The sequence below is a fragment of the Rhinopithecus bieti genome, unplaced genomic scaffold, assembly GCF_001698545.2.
Source record: "Rhinopithecus bieti isolate Rb0 unplaced genomic scaffold, ASM169854v2 scaffold_3040, whole genome shotgun sequence".
NCBI lineage: Eukaryota > Metazoa > Chordata > Mammalia > Primates > Cercopithecidae > Rhinopithecus > Rhinopithecus bieti.
The window spans coordinates 9,563,343-9,583,012 of NW_016804657.1; the positions used below are offsets into that span (position 1 = coordinate 9,563,343).

Genomic DNA, 19,670 nt, shown 5'->3' on the forward strand with positions numbered 1-19,670 from the left:
TTTTTTTTGAGATGGGTCTCTCTCTCTGTTTCTCTGTTGCCCAGGCTGGAGTGCAGTGGTGTGACCTCGGTTCACTGTAGCCTGGACCTCCCAGGCTCAAGCAATTCTCCTGCCTCAGCCCCACCAAGTAGCCGGGATTACAGGCAAGTGCCACCACACCTGGTTATTTTTTTTTTTTTTTTTTTTTTTTTAATTTTTTTTAAGACGGGGTTTTGCCATGTAGCCCAGGCTGGTCTTGAACTCCTGAGCTCAAGTGATCTGCCTGCTTTGGCCTCCCAAAGTGCTGGGATTACAGGCATGAGCCACCACGCCTGGCCCATACCAATTCTTCAGCTGCACTAAACTACCTGCAGTGTTCCCTACACTACACAGTTCCATGGGCTTTCCTTCTTTCTTTTGGTTCATATAACAACATCCTATGAGCCTATTCATTTAAACATTATACATTTTTATAGTATATATTTAGTCCACATATATAGTCTATATATTTGTAGACTTAGACTATAGACTATATATAATATAGACTAAATATATATATTTATATATAGTAAATTAAGCCTAGTGAGGCATACTTTATAAACAATAAGATGCACTCATTTTAGCTGTTCAATGAATTCTGACAAATCTATATACATGTGTAACCAACACACCAATCAAGATACAGAAAATTTCAATTCCCCCAAAAAAGTTCTCTCATGTCCCTTTGTACCCTTTGCTCTTGGAAACCACTGATCAGTTTTGTTACTGTGGATTGGTTTGGCTTATTCTATATCATTTAAATGAAATTATACAACATAAACCCTTATGCTTGGCTTTAATACTCAGCATGTTTTGTACAAGTCTTTTTGTAGATTATTGGTAAAGTCTTTTGGGTAAATACCTAGGAGTAGAATTGCTGGGTCATGTAGTAAGTATACGTTTAACTTTGACAAACTGTTCTCTAAGGTAGATTTATCATTTTATAGTGTTACTAGCAGTGTAAAATATAGTGTTACTAGCAATGTTACTAGCAATGTAAAATTCCAGTTTCTCAGCATACTTATCAAAGCATAGTATTAACAGTATTTTTAAGTTTGGTCATCCAAGTGAGTGAACTGGTATCTTACTATGGTTTTTTTTCTGATGACTATGATGTTGAACTTTTCATGTGCTTATTAGCCATTTGTTACTATTATTATTATTATTATTATTATTATTGAGATGGAGTCTTGCACTGTCACCCAGGCTGGAGTCAGTGGCACGATCTCAGCTGACTGAAACCTCCGCCTCCTGGGTTAAAGTGATTCTCCTGCCTCAGCCTCCCGAGTAGCTGGGACTACAATGCACACCACCAAGTCCGGTTAAATTTTGTGTTTTTAGTAGAGACATGGTTTCACCATATTGGTTAGGCTGGTCTTGAACTCCTGACCTCATGATCTGCCTGCCTCGGCCTCTGAAAGTGTTGGGATTACAGGCGTGAGCCACTGTGCCTGGCCCCATTTGTTATCTTTGTTTGTGAAATGTCTACTCAAATATAGTGACTATTTAAAATATTAGCATGGCTGGGCACGGTGGCTCATGCCTGTAATCCCAGCAGTTTGGGAGGCTGAGGCAGGAGGATCACTTGAGGTCAGAAGTTCAAGACCAGCCTGGTCAACATGGTGAAACCCCGTCTCTACTAACAATACAAAAATTAGCCAGGCATGGTTGTGGGTGCCTGTAACCCCAGCTACTCTGGAGGCTGAGGCAGGAGGATTGTTTGAACCTGGGAGGAGGAGGTTTCAGTGAGCCGAAATCCTGCCACTGTACTCCAGCCTGGATGCAGAGCAAAACTCCATCTCAGAAAAAAAAAAAAAAAAAAAGAAAAAAGAAAAAAATTAGGTTCTCTCCTTATTACTGAGATAAGAGTTTTTTATACAGCTGGATAAAAGCCTTGCCAGATATATGTACTGTGAATATTTGTTCCCACTTTATGGGTTACCTTTTCATTTTCTTAATGGCATTTTTGAAGAACAGAGGCTTTATCTTTTGATGAAACCAAATGTTATCAATAGTTTCTCTAATATTAAGTGATTTTGTGTACTATTAAGAAATCTTGGCCTATCCTCAAGGCCTGGAAAATTTTCCCCATATTTTCTTTCAGAAGTTTCATAGCTTTAGATTTTACATTTAAGTCTATGGTGGTTTTAAGTTGATCTTTTTTGCGAATGCTATCAGGTGAGAGTCAAGGTTCATGTTCTCCCTCACATGGACATCTAGTTGGATACCTAACGTCCTTTGCTGAAAAGACTATCTTTTCCCCACTGAACTCCTTTGAACCCTTCATTGAAAATATTTGACCACATATATGTGGGTCTACTTCTTGATTCCCTATTTCTTTTCAGTGACCTGTAAGTCTATTCTTATGTCCATACCACACTCTCAATTATTATAGCTGTATAGTAAGCTTCGAAAGGCAGTATAAGTCCTCTAGTTGTGTTTTCTTTTTCAAAGGTGTTTTGAGTATTCTAAGTACTTTGCATGGTCTTATACATTTCAGATTCAGTGTGTCAGTTTATATAAAAATATATGTTGAAATTTTCATTGTGATTGTGAGGAGTCTATAGATCAATATAAAAAAATAGAGATCATGTCCTTTGCAGCAAGATGGATCGAGCTGGAGGCCATTATCCTTAGCAAAGGAACAGAAAACCAAATACTGCATGTTCTTACTTATAAGTGGGGGCTAAATGATAAGAGCACATGGACACATTGAGGAGAACCACACACAGTGGGGCCTTTCAAAGGGTGGAGGGTGGGAGGAGGAAGAGGATCAAGAAAAATAACTAATGGGTACAAGGCTTAATACCTGGGTGATGAAATAATCTGTACACCAAACCCCCAAGACACAAGTTTACCTATGTAACAAACCTGCACTTGTACTCCTGAACTTAAAAGTTTAAAAGATATAACATATTAACAATATTAAGTTTTCCATTCCAATCTAAAAACAAGGCTTTCACTTCTAGTAATGGCTACTTGGCTTGGTATCAGTCTTCTTGGGCTGCCATAACAAAGTACCATAGACTGGACTCCTGAAATAACAGGAATTAATTTTCTCACAGTTCTGATGACTAGAAGTCTGAGATGAAGGGGCCTGCATGGTTGGGTTCTAGTGAGTGCTCCCTTCTACTCTTCCTGGCTTACTGATGGCTGCCTTCATGCTATAACCTCACATTGTAGGCAGAAAGAGAGAGAAAGAGAGAGATCTTTCTCTCTTCTTATAAGGTCACAGACCTATCAGATTAGAGCTCCATCCTTAGGACATAATTTAACCTTAATTACTTCCTAAAGACCCTATCTCTAGATACAGTTACATTGGGAGTTAAGGGAGCAACGTATGAATTTTGAGGGATACAACTCAGTTGATAGCAAGCTCCTATTGGATAAATTCTAACACACATAGCAAGTGTAAACTCTGAGTAAATATAAAAATCAACGGCCTGAAGGCATTGGAGAACATTGAAAACAGGCAGAAACTAGGGGTGTAGTTTACTCTTTCACAAAAAGGATAACACTGAAAAAGTGTCCTGTTTTGTGACTTTCTGTTTGTGGGCAGTCTTCAGTTGGAGACCTAAAAAGCATCTAAATATGATAGAAACCTGCATTCTTACTGGCTTGAAGAATGACAGGACAAAGTTTGGGTGACCATAATGCCTGGAAAATAAGCAGAGAGATTTCTAAATAAAGAGGCAGAGTGGTATAGCCTTATATTCTATGTATTAACTCTACCCAAATATCTGGCCAATCCCTGAATTCCACATGCATGGGGCCACCTCCAAGCTGTCCAACAATGGCTAAAACAACTGGCAAAATATTTCAATTATTGCTTACTACTAGAAAAACAATTTGGGGTTTGAGCCTGCTAAACAAAACAACAGTTTTTTTCTTTTTAAAGATATTCTTCTGAGGAATACAAAAGAATTTAGAATCTCTTCAATTTGTCATTTAAAATATTCAAGATACTAGCCAAAATTATTAGCCATATTACAAAATAGGTAATTCATTCTTAAGAAAAAAGGCAGTCAATGGAGACCAAACATGAGATGTTCCAGGTGTATTTAATGACCAAAAATTTTGAAGTGATTATTACAACTATGCTTAAAGATACAAATGAAAATATTCCTGAAATGAATAAGCAGAAAATCTCAGCAGATAAATTTTTAAACCAATAATAAAGAGCAAATAAACATACTAGAATAAAAACATATAATATCTGAAATAATATCATTATAAAGTCTTAAACACAGATTGGGAGGACAGAAGAGTCACTGAATGAAAAGACAGATCAGTAGAAATTGACCCACTTAAGGAAGATAGAGATAGAAGATTGAAAAAATAAAGGAACATAGTCTCATGAAACTACATATTTAGGATCGGGAAGTTGGATGCTACCTTCTTCCTTAGGGAGAAACTAATTCCTCATAGTTATTTTTACAGCATTAAAGTATTCACAGGTTATTGCTCTGTTTGTAAGTACAGAAATGGTAGCAGGGAATCAAAAGAGCAGCAACATGACTGATCTAACAGATTCTATTAGTTAATGGAATCTAGTAGCCAACTGAGTGAGCAGGTTAACAAAACACTTTCACCTGCTCTATGAGACTCTGACTCTGGATCAACAACCTAGGTCTGTATTTACCAGATAAAACAGTATGTGTTAACAACACTGCTAGGCAACATCGCTTATGATAAAAATAATCCCCAGCTGGTAAAGTACATCTAGGCTTAGAGAACTATAAATACCCAAGAGAAAGTCTTAGTTTAGGCTTTCCTGAGTAGAGTGACTGTGGTAACTGGTACATCTCTTTCAGTGACCACAAAGCCTATACATGAAATGTAAAAATAGATATTGGCTCTTGTGGAAAAATGAAGCTTCTTTGGTAAGGGAGATCGTACCACCCACTAATGTAGATCTCATCTCCTTGCATTTGAGCTGGAGAAAAAATAGTTCCTAGACCTATGTGTATACCTGGAGACAAGATACCTCCTGGAGCTAGCTGCATACTGCTGCAGGGACTGCTCTAGTAAGGACTCTTGTTTAGAGAAGCTACCTTGCTGGCAAGCTAAGGTTCTTGTTCTATGCCCTTTTAAGTAGACCAGTACCAAACATAACCTATGGTAGTCTCCTGATTCTGAATATTTACTTGAACTTACAAAGATAGCATGGTGGCCACTGGAGATGAGCAATTAAAACAGTGGTTTCCAAAATGAGATTTCTGATTCTCAGAAGCTGTGTGAGACTGTCTCCTGAAGCACAGCAAATTTTTTTTTTTTTAAAAAAAGGACTTTTACTTATATTCATTTTAATCCCATCTTTTAAATTTTTGCTTTATAGAAAAGTTATATGATTGATATGGTTTGGCTCTGTCCCCATATAATCTCAACTTGAATTGTATCTCCCAGAATTCCCATGTGCTGTGGGAGGGACCCAAAGGGAGGTAACTGAATCATGGGGACCGGTGTTTCCCGTGCTATTCTCATGATCGTGAATAAGTCTCACAAGATCTGATGGGTTTATCAGAGGTTTCCACTTTCGCTTCCTCCTCATTTTTCTCTTGCCACCTCCATGTAAGAAGTGCCTTCTGCCTCCTGCCATGATTCTGAGGCTTCCCCAGCCATGTGGAACTTTAAGTCCAAGTAAACCTCTTTTCTTCCCAGTCTCAGGTATGTCTTTATCAGCATCCTGAGAACAGACTAATACAGTAAATTGGTACCAGTAGAGTGGGGCATTGTTGAAAAGATACCTGAAAATGTGGAAGTGACTTTGGAACTGGGTAACAGGCAGAGATTGGAACAGTTTGGAGGGCTCAGAAGAAGACAGGAAGATGAGGGAGAGTTTGAAACTTCCTGGAGACTTGTTGAATGGCTTTGCCCAAAATGCTGATAGTGATATGGACAGTAATGTCCAGACTGAGGTGGTCTCAGATGGAGATGAGGAACTTGTTGGGACCTGGAGCAAAGGTGACTTGTTATGTTTTAGCAAAGAGACTGGCAGCATTTTGCACCTGCCCTAGAGATTTGTGGAACTTTGAACTTGAGAAAGATGATTTAGGATATCTGGCAGAAGAAATTTCTAAGCAACAAAGCATTCAAAAAGTGACTTGGGTACTGTTAAAGGCATCCAGTTTTATAAGGGAAGCAGAGCATAAAAGTTTGGAAAATTTGCAGCCTGACTATGTGATAGAAAAGAAAAACGTATTTTCTGGGGAGAAATTTAAGCCCGCTGCAGAAATGTGCATAAGTAGCAAGGAGCCTAATGTTAATCCTCAAGACTGTGGGGAAAATGTCTCCAGGCCACGTCAGAGACCTTCATGGCAGCCCCTCCCATCACAAGTCCAGAGGCCCAGGAGGAAAAAGTGGTTTTGTGGGCCAGGCTCAGGGTACTGGTGCTGTGTGCAGCCTAGGGACTTGGCACCCTGTGTCCCAGCCATTCCAGCTGTGGCTGAAAGGGGCCAAGATAGAGCTCTGGCAGTGGCTTTAGAGGCTGGAAGCCCAAGCCTTGGCAGCTTCCATGTGTGTTGAGCCTGCAGGTGCACAGAAGTCAAGAACTGAGGTTTGGGAACCTCCACTTAGATTTCAGAAAATGTATGGAAATGCCTTGGATGCCCAGGCAAAAGTTTGCTGCAGGGGCGAGGCCCTTATGGAGAACCTCTGCTAGGGTACTGTGGAAAGGAAATGTGGGGTTGGAGCCCCCACACAGAGTACCTACTGGGGCACTGCCTAGTGGAGCTGTGAGAAGAGGGCCATCATCCTCCAGACCCCAGAATGGTAGATCCACTGACAGCTTGCACTGTGAGCCTAGAAAAGCCACAGACACTCAATGCCAGCCTGTGAAAGCAGCCAGGAGGGAGGCTGTACCTTGCAAAGTCACAGGAGTGGAGCTGCTCAAGACCATGGGAACCCACCTCTTGCATCAGTGTGACCTGGGTGTGAGACCTGGAGTCAAAGGAGATCATTTTGGAGCTTTAAGATTTGACCATCCCGCTGGATTTCGGACTTGCATGAGCCCTGTAACCCCTTTGTTTTGGCCAATTTCTCCCATTTGGAATGGCTGTATTTACCCAGGACTTGTATCTCCATTGTATCTAGGAAGTAACTAGCTTGCTTTTGATTTTACAGGCTTATAGGCAGAAGGCACTTGCCTTGTCTCAGATGAGACTTTGGACTGGGGATTTTGGGTCAATGCTGAAATGAGTTAAGACTTTGGGGGACTGTTGGGAAGGCATGATTGGTTTTGAAATGTGAGGACATGAGATTTGGAGGGGCCAGGGTCGGAATGATATGGTTTGGCTATGTCCCCACATAATCTCAACTTGAATTATATCTCCCAGAATTCCCACATGTTGTGGGAGGGACCCAGGGGAAGGTAATTGAATCGTGAGGGCCAGTCTTTCCCATGCTATTGATAGTGAATAAGTCTCACCAGATCTGATAGGTTTATCAGGGGTTTCCACTTTTGCTTCTTCCTCATTTTTCTCTTGCCGCTGGCGTGTAAGAAGTGCCTTTAACCTCCCGCCATGATTCTGAGGCCTCCCCATGTAAAACTGTAAGTTCAATTAAAACTCTTTTTCTTCCCAGTCTCAGGTATGTCTTTATCAGCAGCATGAAAACAGACTAATACAATGATGTACAGTATATACCTATCTTAAGGGAAAGTCTCAAAATTTTTTTACTGATAGTCATAAACAATAAAAAGTTTGAAATTCACTGAATCAGAAAATAGAAAGTATTTTCAAGCACAAATAGAACATTTGTAAAATTCACCATTTGCTAAATTCAAGCTTTAAAATACAAGAGATCTGAAAGCATTGAGACTATATTCTTTGATTAATATGTAATGAAATTAGAAATCAATTTTTTAAAAAAGTTAAGTTAAAAAAAAGAGCCCTGTACTTGGAAATTTAAACACATACGTCTAAATAAATGATAGATCAAATAAGAAATAATGGTGAAAATTGGAAATTATTTAGAACTGATTTATAGTGAAAATACTATAACATATCACAACTTTGTCGATGCTGATAAAACAGAACTTAGAAGGAAATTTATACTGCACTATTAAATGTTTATATTAGAAAGAAGAATGGCTGAAAATTAATGAGGTCCACTCAAGAAGTTAGTAAAAGCACAACCACATAATTTCAAACAAAATAAAATGGAGGAGGGGATGAAACTAACGAAATAAAAAACAAAGGAGGCAGGCGGATCACTTGAGTTTGAGATTAGCCTGGCCAACATGGCGAAACTCCATCTCTACTAAACAAGAATACAAAAATTAGCTGGCATGGTGGTGGGTGCCGGTAATCCCAGCTACTTGGGAGGCTGAGGCACAAGAATAGCTTGAACCCAGAAGGCAGAGGTTGCAGTGAGCTGAGATCATGCCACTGCACTCCAGCTTGGGTAACAGTGTGAGACTCTGTCCCCCCCCAAAAAAAAAAAAAAAAAAGGAAATAAATAAAAAACAAAGATAGAATAAGAGCCTCACAAAATCAAAAGTATATCCTCTAAATGATTAACAGAGTAGTCTAACAAAATTCATCAAGAGGAAACAAAGGAACAAAGGTATTTCAAGGAAAACAACCCACAGAAGGTATTGGTTATAAACATTTCAGCTTTCCAGCATAAATTAGAACTTTAGAAAACATATATCCATCATTATGCATTAGACAGCTTCCAATATGTCAAGACATTCCTGATGAGAGCCGTGGTATTAACCAATGTGATTTTTAATAATATTGTAAATAAAATGTGACAGAATTTGTAAGATCTACATAGCTCAGTCTTAAATGTGAAAAGCAAAACTTACCACATTCCAGAGATCATATAAAAGAACAGCTTTACCACACTTCCTTGCCGAGGAAAGTTCCTGTTGGTGGTAATGTAAGTTAGAATACCAATTTGGAGAACAAGCGGGCATCATCCACTGAGGCTGATGATGTATATATCATACATCCTCCTGAATATACTCTTAGGCATATATTAATACAACTAAAGAAAGTCTTTCACATGTGCACAAAAGGCAGACAAAAGTATGCCCTCTGTAGTACTGTTTGCAGTAACAAAAAGCTGGAAAGAAAATCCAAATATCCTTTGTCAGGAAAATGGATAAACTGTGAAGGAAGCAGACAATGGAATACTATACAGCAGTCAAACTAAATAAATCCCAAGCATGTAACATTGTACACAAAAAATAGATGCAAGAAGATATGGGCAGCATGATGCCATTCACATAGTTTTAAAACATGCAAAACAAATAATATAGATTGTTAATGGCTATATTATATGCAACAAATAGAAACACATTTGTGGGAATCATGAGTATCAAATCAATATAATAGTGGTTACCTCTGGGAAGGCACAGAGGAAAACGGCATTAGAGCTAAGAAGAAAAGTTTCTATTATACTGGTAATGTTTAATGTGTAAAAAACAAAAACCACATGAAACAAGTATGCCAAAAGGTAAGCAATTCAAAAGGCAGCCATTCATCTTCATACTTTTATGAATGTTTGAAATATTTCTTAAAAAGTCCTCAAAAAACCTTAGACAACAAACTCTTCTGGAAATACTTTATTATTGAAGATAAAAAGAGGCATGTCATTAACTTTATCTCCATCTTCTAATCCCACTCTACCCTTATATAAATCCTTCTCAGTATCAAGGAGCCTAGGGTGGGAGCATTGTGTATAGTGGAGGAGGGTGATAGAAAGTTAACATTTGCTAGACAAAATATATTATCTTATTTAAATTGCTATTATAGACATTAAAAATGGGGTTCAGAGAGCTTGGGCCACTTGCTCATAGTCTCACAACCAAAAAGAAGTGACAGTAAGATTCAAGCCGAGTATATCTGGCTTCAAAGCCTGTATTTTTTTTTTCACTACTGTTTTGACAGCAAGAAAATAACTCTTCTTGAAGGTATAATTAACCTATCACCTGTTCCTATGTCCAGCATAGAAGTAACACAAGTACTGCAACTTGTTCATCATGTCACAGAGGAGTATAGATCCAGGCAAGGAAGTAGTATTATTGGAAACTGTGGAGAAGGAAATACATGCAGAGTCTGATTATATAATAGTTTTCCAAACTTATTATTTATACCATGGGCCATTTAGATTCTTATCTCCCCCTAGGAACTTTGGAGGTGATGCCAGTTTTACAAATATATTCTCCAAGTCTACTAATCTATGCAGACATTTGCTCCCTTTCCACTGTGAGCTGAAAGAGCACCTGATGTTGGCAGCAAACAACTTTGAGAGTTTAACAAATATAAATACACTCAAATATGTTTCCTAAATTACCAGAATAAAGGGAAGCACTAGACTCTCTGTCCAGTTTAAGGCCTTGGTTTTATACCTCTAAGACAAGGGACAATTGGTGAGGTATAACTTTTATTTATGTACAGTAAGCCAAGATTTATGTAGTCAGTTACTTTGGCCATCATTCAGAAACCAATTCCTCTATCGTCTCTCTTCTTTTATCATTATTGATTTTTATTTCCTGGGAAACAACATAACTCTAATTAGAGAATGAGCCCACATTCCAGAGATGCAAATCCCCCTCTCCTCCCTCACTTTTCCTTCGTCTCTTTGGACCCTCATAACACAATTATTTGGTGGCCCCAACTGTCCTTTTCTCCTTGCCTTGGCAGAAATCCAGTGCCTAGAGCTAGGTCCTCCACTTTTTATCTTTCATCTGCAGAGTAACAGTGAAAGATGTAGAGGCCTGTACCCCAGACAGCTGTAGGACTCAGATTGGATCTGCACTCAGGCCTGCTGGTTTGCTAGAAATAAAAGACCATTGACTCTGGCGTGGGGATGGAAACCTCTGCCAAACACACACATAGGCATGATCCCCTTCCCACGACGTGTCTCTCTCTCTCACTCTCTGTCACACACACACACAAACACACACACACACACACACACACACACCTTTGAGCGGAGAGGGTCTATAAATTCCACACATATGGTGAACATATTTTAGGGGAAGCACATGACTAGAGGCCAGTGGGAGAGAAAGAAAAAGAAAATAATGAGAAAAATCTTTCAGTAAGTCTGAATTGTTCCAGTCAGACTGCTGAGAAAGAATGCAAAGGACTAGAGATGAAAATTACTGGTAAAAGTCAACATTGTAACATAGCTAAATCCTTTCCCTATTTCAAGCCATTATTAGAACTTTTTCTGATGTTCAACAATAGCACACAGAAAAATAGCCTTTATAATTTAGCTGTAAGTAATTGGCTTAACACAATGAATATAGCTGAAGAAAGCACATCATAAAATAATATTTTCTCTAACTCATAATTTCAAAATTCTTAATTTTACTTGTAAATAATTGTGTGATGGGGTGGTGGGTATAACTAATGTAACTGGAATTGGCTCCCAAAACATTAAATAAAATTGTTTTCTAAATTCTTATCCTTTCTGTTACATATTTAATGATCAGTTAAATGCTTAAGTACACTATAAACCTACCAGTATAAAGGACTAGCAAAAAGCCTTTTAAAAATGTAGATAAATAATATCTAATCTATCTGTTTTGTAAGTTAAGGACTGATTTATCAAATCTTCTCAAAATTAAACCAGAAGAAAGTATTTTGGCTTCAGCTTTAAAGGGTCATTGGTAGAAGTTAATCAGATCATCCAAACACAAAATAAACTGATAATAAAAGGTCTGCAAAACTTAGTGGTGTAGTAGAAGAAACACTGGTCTAGTGTACTCTGGGGCTTCATTTTTTAAGGGATTTCTAGCTAAGCTGGGTTTAGATTTTTACCTGAGGGCAGGAGAGAGATGCTGATGTATTTTTAGTAGAAAGGTGACTATGGCTGCCTTGTGGGGAATGAACTGCCAAACCATAAGGCTAGGGCAGGAGCGAAAGGGTAATTTAATTGTTCAGGTAAGAAATAATGAGATCCTTGAGGTCAGCTCCAACTCCCCACTTCCCCTCTACCAGCATCTCCAGAGGCACAGACATGAGGGCTGGAGGACGGTGCGTAGGCAGGGGGCAGAACAAGATTCCCGCCTCATAAGTACATCTTCCATAAGTAGTGCTTTAGGGGAAAACTGTAAAAGCCCTGGCTTTGCCACCTACAAGCTGGGTGACCTTAGGCAGCTAATGAGAAAGTTCTATATGCTGAGTATTTACTAAGTACCAGATACTGCTCAAAGATCATTTTAAGTACATTTGTAATTTACTTAATCTCTTCATGCCTTAATTTATTCATTAGTGAAAGATAACAGTAATATCTAATTCCTGTGACTGTTTTGATGATTAAGAGAGAAGTCATATACATGAAATGGCTTGGTAAACTAACACATTGTGGTTTTCTTTTTTGAGACAAGTTCTTGCTCTGTCGTCCAGGCTGGAGGGCAGTGGCGTGATCTCTGCTTACTTCCACCTCTGCCTCCTGGGTTCATGCAATTCTCCTGCCTCAGCCTCCCTCCCGAGTAGCTGGGACCACAGGCATGCAATGCCACGCCTGGCTAATTTTTGTATTTTTTGTAGACACATGGTTTCTCCTTGTTACACCTAGGCTGATCTGGAGCTCCTGACCTCAAGTGATCTACCTGCCTCAGCCTCCCAAAGTGCTGGTATTACAGGTGTGAGCCACCATGCCCAGCCAGCCTTACACATTTAAAAATAGTTTTCTGGCCAGGCACAGTGGCTCACACCTGTACTCCCAGCACTTTGGGAGGCTGTGACAAGAGGACTGCTTGAGGAGCCCAGGAGTTTGGGGCTGCAGTGAGCTATCACTCCACCACTGCACTCCAACCTGGGTGACAGAGTGAGACCCTGTCATAAATAAATAAATTAGTCTCCTAATAAGCATGTTTTTTAAAAATAGATCTGAAAATATGATTACCTTCTTTTCAGCATCCCCTCTATGGAGGACTACACAGATTGATCACCTCACACTTGTTAGAATGACTATTATTAAAAAGATAACAAGCCAGGTGTGGTGGCTCATGCCTGTAATCCCAGTGCTTTGGGAGACTAAGGTGGGCAGATCACTTGAGGTCAGGAGTTCGAGACCAGCCTGGCCAACATGGTGAAACCCTGTCTCTAGTAAAAATACAAAAATTAGCCGAGCTTGGTGGCAGGTGCCTGTAATCCCAACTATTTGGGAGGCTGAGGCAGGAGAATTGCTTGAACCCAGGAGGCAGAGGTTGCAGTGGGCCGAGATCGTGCCACTGACAAAACGAGATTCTGTCTCAAACAAACAAACAAAAAACAAGATGACAAGTGTTGGCAAAGATGTGGTGAAAAGTGAACCCATGCACACTGTTGGTGAGAAAGTTAGTATAGCCATTATGGAAAACAGTATGGTGGTTCCTCAAAAAAATTAAAAACAGAACTACCATATAAATCAGCAATCCCTCTAATGGGTATATATACAAAGGAAAGAAAATCAGTATGTCAAAGAGACATCTGTACTCTCATGTTTATTGCAGCACTATTCATAATAGCCAAAATATGGAATCAACCTAAGTGTCCATCAACAGATGAACCAAAAAAGAAAATACAGTATATACACACAATGGAATACTATTCAGCCTTAAAAAAGGAAATCCTGTCAGTTATGACAACATGGATGAACCCAGAGGGCATTTTGTTAAGTGAAATAAGCCAGGCACAGAAAGACAAACACTGCATAAGCTCACTTATATGTGAAATCTAAAAAAATCGAGCTCATAGAAGCAGAGTAGAATGGGGCAAGAGGAAATGGGAAGATGTTGGTCAAAGGACACAAACTTTCAGTTAGACAAGAGGAATAAGTTCAAGAGATCTCTGGTACAACATGGTGACCATAGTTAATAATAATGTATCGTATATCTGAAAATCACTTAAAGATAGGTATGTGAGGTAATAGATATGTTATATAGCTTGATTTAGTCATTTGCCAATGTATACACCTTTCAAAGCATCATGTTGTACACCATAAATATATGCAATTTTTATTTGTCAATTTAAAATAAAGAAAAAAGAAAAAATTCTTCCTAGCATTGCCTGTTAAAAAAGAAGAAAATGAAAAAGAAAAAAAGACAGTTATTGCTTATTGACTTTTGTATTACAAAACCTAAGTCATTGCCATGATGATTTTTCACCTACCAGAACTCTGTAAATAATGGGGTTATGTGGCTAAGATAATAACTGTTTCCAGAAGACTAGTTTATTCACTTATACTTCTACCTGAAAATGGTTCTAAGAAGCAAAAGCCAATACATGCCTTCATGGCTGTAAGATAAGGCATGAGGAGGGCCTTTCCATCAGCATCCATGAACAAACTGAAGCATTATGGCCATTCTAATGGAGCTGATGTCTAATGTTCATTTCTAGGTAATCCATGGGCAGTAGATAAGCACAGCTTCTACTCAAATTAATGAAAATGGTGATGAGCAACTATGTGGGACAGTAGTTTATAGTCACTAACCATCAGCTAACACAGATTAGTGTAAAGAGAAAGCAACTAAAAAACTAAGATTTTTAAGTTCAAAAGAATTAACTTTATAGAAAACAAAAGAAAACTTGATCAATACATCAAAGGTGAGAAAAAAAGTAGAAGCATAAAAAATCTAAGTTTTAATTATTTTTAAGCACAGGACTAACTTTACAGGAAATAAAGTTTGATGAACAAATTAAAAGGCATAAAGAAAAGAGACTTAAGATCCATAATCAAATGTAATATGTGAACCTTGGTAGATCTTCACTCAAACAAGCCTACTATAAAATACATTTTTGGGAGAGTCAGGGTAATATGGGTTTTAGATGATAATATGGAATGATCATTGTTAGGTGTCATTACAGTATTATGGTTATGTAAGAAAATTTCCTGAATTTATAGTGGCAGGCTAAAATATTTAGGAATTGGAATGCCATGATGTGCAGTATCTGCTTTGAAATACTTCAACAAAGAAAATAACATTGGGTAGGCACAGTGGCTCATTCCTATAATCCCAACACTTTGGAAGGCCAAGTTGGGAGGATCACTTGAGCCCAGGAGTTTGATAGCAGCCTGGGCAATGTTGTGAGACCCATCTCTCAAAAAAAAAAAAAAAAAAAAAGCCAGGTGTGATGGAATACACCTGAAGTCCCAGCTATTACTCAGAAGGCTAATGTAGGAGGATGTTGAGCCCAGGAGTTTGAAGCTGCAGTGAGCTATGATCACACCACTGCACTCCAGGCTGGGCAAAAGAGCAAGACCCTATCTCTATTTCAAAAAAAAAAAAAAAAAAAAAAAGAAAAGTAACATCAGTAAGATAAATAACAAAATGTTAACAAGTGATGGGGTACAGTATACTATTCTCTCTATTGCTATAAATTTTTAAAAACATTTTTAAATTAAATTACATTTTTTTAAAAAGGGGGAAAGAAAGCCTGATAAAATATCCCATCCATCCATCCATCCATCCATTCATAGAGTTGTAATAAGGTTGGTTGCCTGAGTCAAAGAATGAAATGGCTAAGAACCAAGTTTATCTTAGGTTACAAAGACACCTGAGGAAATTTTTCATATTGCCTTTGTGAGACAAATTGTATAATGTAGGCAAGATGAGTGCCTCCCTTAAATTTTGCTGGCAAACTATCAAAATTCTCCACAATGGAGCTGAAGTGAGGTATGGCAAAGAGATGAATTATTAAACAGCTTTACAACTGCATTAAAGCTATGAGGAGAAGACAGGCACACACCAGTCAACTCTGCCCCTTCCACTCTCTGACCGAGACCCAATGAGCTCATTAGGTTCCATTTTAAGGGAAGGTGAATTTTGTCCCTCCTTTATGGGGAATTCTTTACAAAGTCTCCCATATAGTGGGTTACTTTTTCAATTGCTATTTAGAACAACAAAGTACCACATGGAAGAAAATATCTCAATTATTGCAAATTTTAGATGCTTATGAAGGTCACTGCTAAAATCCTTTACAAAGTAGAAAAAAATTATAATATGGTAATCATTCCTGAGAGATTGAGTTCAAAGTGCAAGTATAGGATGTAGTTGTAAATAAGTCTTTAATATTAAAGATCATTTTAAAAAGCAATCTGGCAAGTGGTTACTTTGTGGAGATTAGACATTCATCCACAAGAAGTATGGAAATAGGTACTTGTGGCTAGGAATATGATTTTTAGAAATAGTATCTGATAAGATCAAAAGCCAGCTTGTATTAAAAACAGTTTAGATGAAGTGAAGATGATGTGCTTTGCAAAATGCATTAGGTGACTCAAAAAGTGGCTCTAATGATGAACAGCTCTCCAACTCTGGCAATGGATATGAAGCTTGAGGCACGTTCTTTTCAGAAAGAAGGTGAGAGTGCTTTTGAGACAGGATGACCAAGAAGGCGAGAGACCTTGGGACAGCTAGTTTGTAGAAGGAAAGACCTATACTGTAAGGACCTACAGAGTAAGATACAAATGGTACATAATAAATGTCTTTCCAAGTATTTGAAGAGCAGTTGTGTGGAAGCAGAGTTGATTTATTGTGTTTTTTACAGAGCAGAAATTAAATGAACGAATGGAAATTATATGGAGGTAGATATTCAGTCAATAAAAGCAAGTATTTTATAGTAACTGGATTTGTCCAACACTGAATTTGAAAAGTCATGTGCAAGTAAAGCCTTCCTGACCAACTATATAAGGAATGAAGTTGAGGTAAATTGCCTTTATGGTCCCTTTAACGATCAGATTCTATTATTTTATCAAATTATCTCCAAGCTGGCAACAAAGTTGATAACTGCATTTATGTTTTAAACATACAGTTGGCCCTCTGAATTTGTGTGTTCTGCATCCATGGACTCAACCAAACAGCAGATTGAAAATATTAGGAAAAAACAACAAATAAAAAATAACAGCACCACTATATATACACTATGGAATACTACACAGTCATAACAAGGAATGAAATCATGTCTTTTGCAGCAACATGGAGGACAACATGAAATAAAGGCCATTACCCTAAGTGAAATCATTCAGAAACAGAAAAACAAATACTGCATGTTCTCACTTATAAGTGGGAACTAAACAATAGGTACACATGGACATACAGAGAGACTCCAAAAGTAGGGAAGAGGATGTTGGTTGAAAAATCACCTATTGAGTACAACGTTCACTATTCGGGTGACAGGGACACTAAAAGCTCAGACTTCACCACTACATAACATATCCATGTGACAAAACTGCACATACACCCTCCTAATCTCTAAAAACTTAAAAGATTAATATATATATATGAAATTAGTGTGTATTTAGGCATCAAAAAATAACAATACCACAAGAGAAAAGTAATACAAATTAAAAAACAATACAGTATAACAACTATTTGCATAGCATTTATATTGTATTAGGTTATTACAAGTAATGTAGAGATGGTTTAAAGTATACGAGAGAATATGTGTAGGTTATATGCAAACATGATTCCATTGTATATAAGGAACTTGAGCATCTGCAGATTTTGGTAGCTTTGGTGGTCCTGGAACCAACACTCTTTGGATGCCAAGGGATCATTATACTCTTTTCATTTATCACATATTTTTTAACAGTCTGCTCTGTAAGAATCGTTACATTAAGTTTTATGTATAACAAACATATATAAAAATAATGATAGAAATGTACAAAGAAGGTTACATATATGCATGCATGTTAACATATACCATAGCATGTATAACATACCATTCCTTGGCTGGGCTTTGTCCTAAGGTTAAAGCAGATACATAATGAAGGCAAGATCTAGTTAGAATTTTTATCTTTTTCTAGCGTGTATCTTGAGTGCCTTGTCTCTAGACCAGACTACCTGCCTGTCCAAGAATAAACTGATTCATCCATAGCGAAGATATGTGTCAAATATTTTGGCTTTACTATGAAGGCTTTCTTGGCTTAGACCCAAGACACTGAAACTTTGTCTTCCAATTTCCCAATTTGTGCTATCAAATCTTCTCAAAAACTATTATACAAAGAATGAACAGTGGGAATTATCCAACAGACCTTCCAAATACAACATCTAATAAAGCAACATTGGAATTACATAAAACTATTGGTCACTAATTTCTATCCCTGATCACAAGGAGATTAGTCAACAACACAAAGTAATCAGTTTGAAAGCAACCCAGCATAGCAAAACAACACCAGGGCTAAAAGTACTCATGAAACACAACTCTTTGGTATATGAAGCATCATAAACTTACCAAATACAGTAGAGGAAAAGCTGAAAAATACTCTTACAATATAATGATAGTTAATGATATAAACACAAGTAAAACATTAAGCTGAAAAAAATCACATTTGAAAAAGTCACCTTCAAACACTTTTAAAATCACAAGCAGGGGCTGTGTGAACCATTCAACATTTTTTCCTCAAATAATCTGCAAATAAAAGTTTTCTCAGTTCTAATCTGAGAAGCTGACCTGAGATTGTTGGAAAAGGATGCTTTTTTCCGGGTTTATGCCGCAGGCAAGAAGAACAGCAGTCATGTCCAGGATGCTCTGCCGAAGGACAGCTGGGTCTTGGGGGACAGTAATGGAGTGTAGGTCAACAATGCTGTATAATACAGAGTCATATTCATCCTGTAACCTCACCCAGTTCTCAATGGCTCCCAGGTAATTGCCCAGGTGGAGGATTCCTGTAGGTTGAATGCCAGAAAATATTCGCTTCTTGCTGTCTTTCTGGAACAAAGGAAAACAAACATATTTGCTTTTGAGACAGAATCCCATGAATCCTATGCCCATGTTATCATAGCTATGGGAGCTAGTTATATTTTTGTAAACTACAATCTGACAGTCATCATCATCCCTTTATTTTGGGCCTACTCTGTAAATCACTATGCTAGGTGCTACTAGGGACAGAAAACAAAACGATATTAAAATGTTTTGCACTCAAACATGTACAAATGTAAAGACACATAAGAAAAGATCTGCAGCCAGGCGTGGTGGCTCATGCCCGTAATCCCAACACTTTGCGAGGCCAAGGAGGGTGGATCACTTGAGGTCAGGAATTTGGAACCAGCCTGGCCAACATGGTGAAACCCTGTCTCTACTAAAAATACAAAAATTACCTGGGTGTGGTGGTGCGCCTATAATCCCAGCTACTTGGGAGGCTGAGGTGGGAGAATTTTGAACCTGGGAGGTGGAGGCTGCAGTGAACCAAGATCATGCCATAGCACTTTAGCCTAGGCAACAGAGCAAGACCCCGTCTCAAAAAAATAAAAATAAAAATAAAGAAAGAAAAAAAAGGAAAAGATCTGCATCCCCAAGAGAATGTGATCTAATAGGAGATAGACGATATTGTTTATGAAAAGACAAGTAAAGGTATAACGTGGTAACATGATCATGACCAGTTTAGAATGGTACAGAATAGGGTTCAGAGAGGAATTCCCAAGAGGAAAAGGTAACTGAGGTTTGGTGGGCAATGAGGAGGCCTTCAGACATAGAATCAAATTTCACTGGAGATTAAAGGGGCCTCGAGAGTTTTTCATGTGATTTAATTTATTTTGTAGCTAAGGAAATGAAGGCCTTAGCATTAGCGCTAAAGGCTACTGCTATTGCCTTAAGATTTTGTTTATATTGTTGATATTATAATTTAGTGTATGAGATCTTGGGCTAGAAATTAGAAAACATATATTCTATTTCTAATATTACTTCTTAATAAGGTTATTTAAATTTTCT

General features: G+C 38.0%; 1 protein-coding gene across 5 annotated transcripts in view; it reads right to left on the reverse strand.

Moving 5' to 3' along the window:
- WARS2 (tryptophanyl tRNA synthetase 2, mitochondrial) overlaps positions 1–19,670 on the reverse strand; it is a 119,064-nt gene that overhangs the window by 33,849 nt on the left and 65,545 nt on the right. For 3 of the 5 annotated variants that reach the window (XM_017869838.1, XM_017869839.1, XM_017869841.1), the window contains exon 2: positions 18,414–18,671. In XM_017869838.1, coding sequence (XP_017725327.1) covers positions 18,414–18,671 — 258 coding nt within the window. Of the gene's footprint in view, positions 1–8,827; positions 8,888–18,413; positions 18,672–19,670 lie in introns of all 5 variants that reach the window. The other 2 variants (XM_017869837.1, XM_017869840.1) reach the window with 2 other exon arrangements.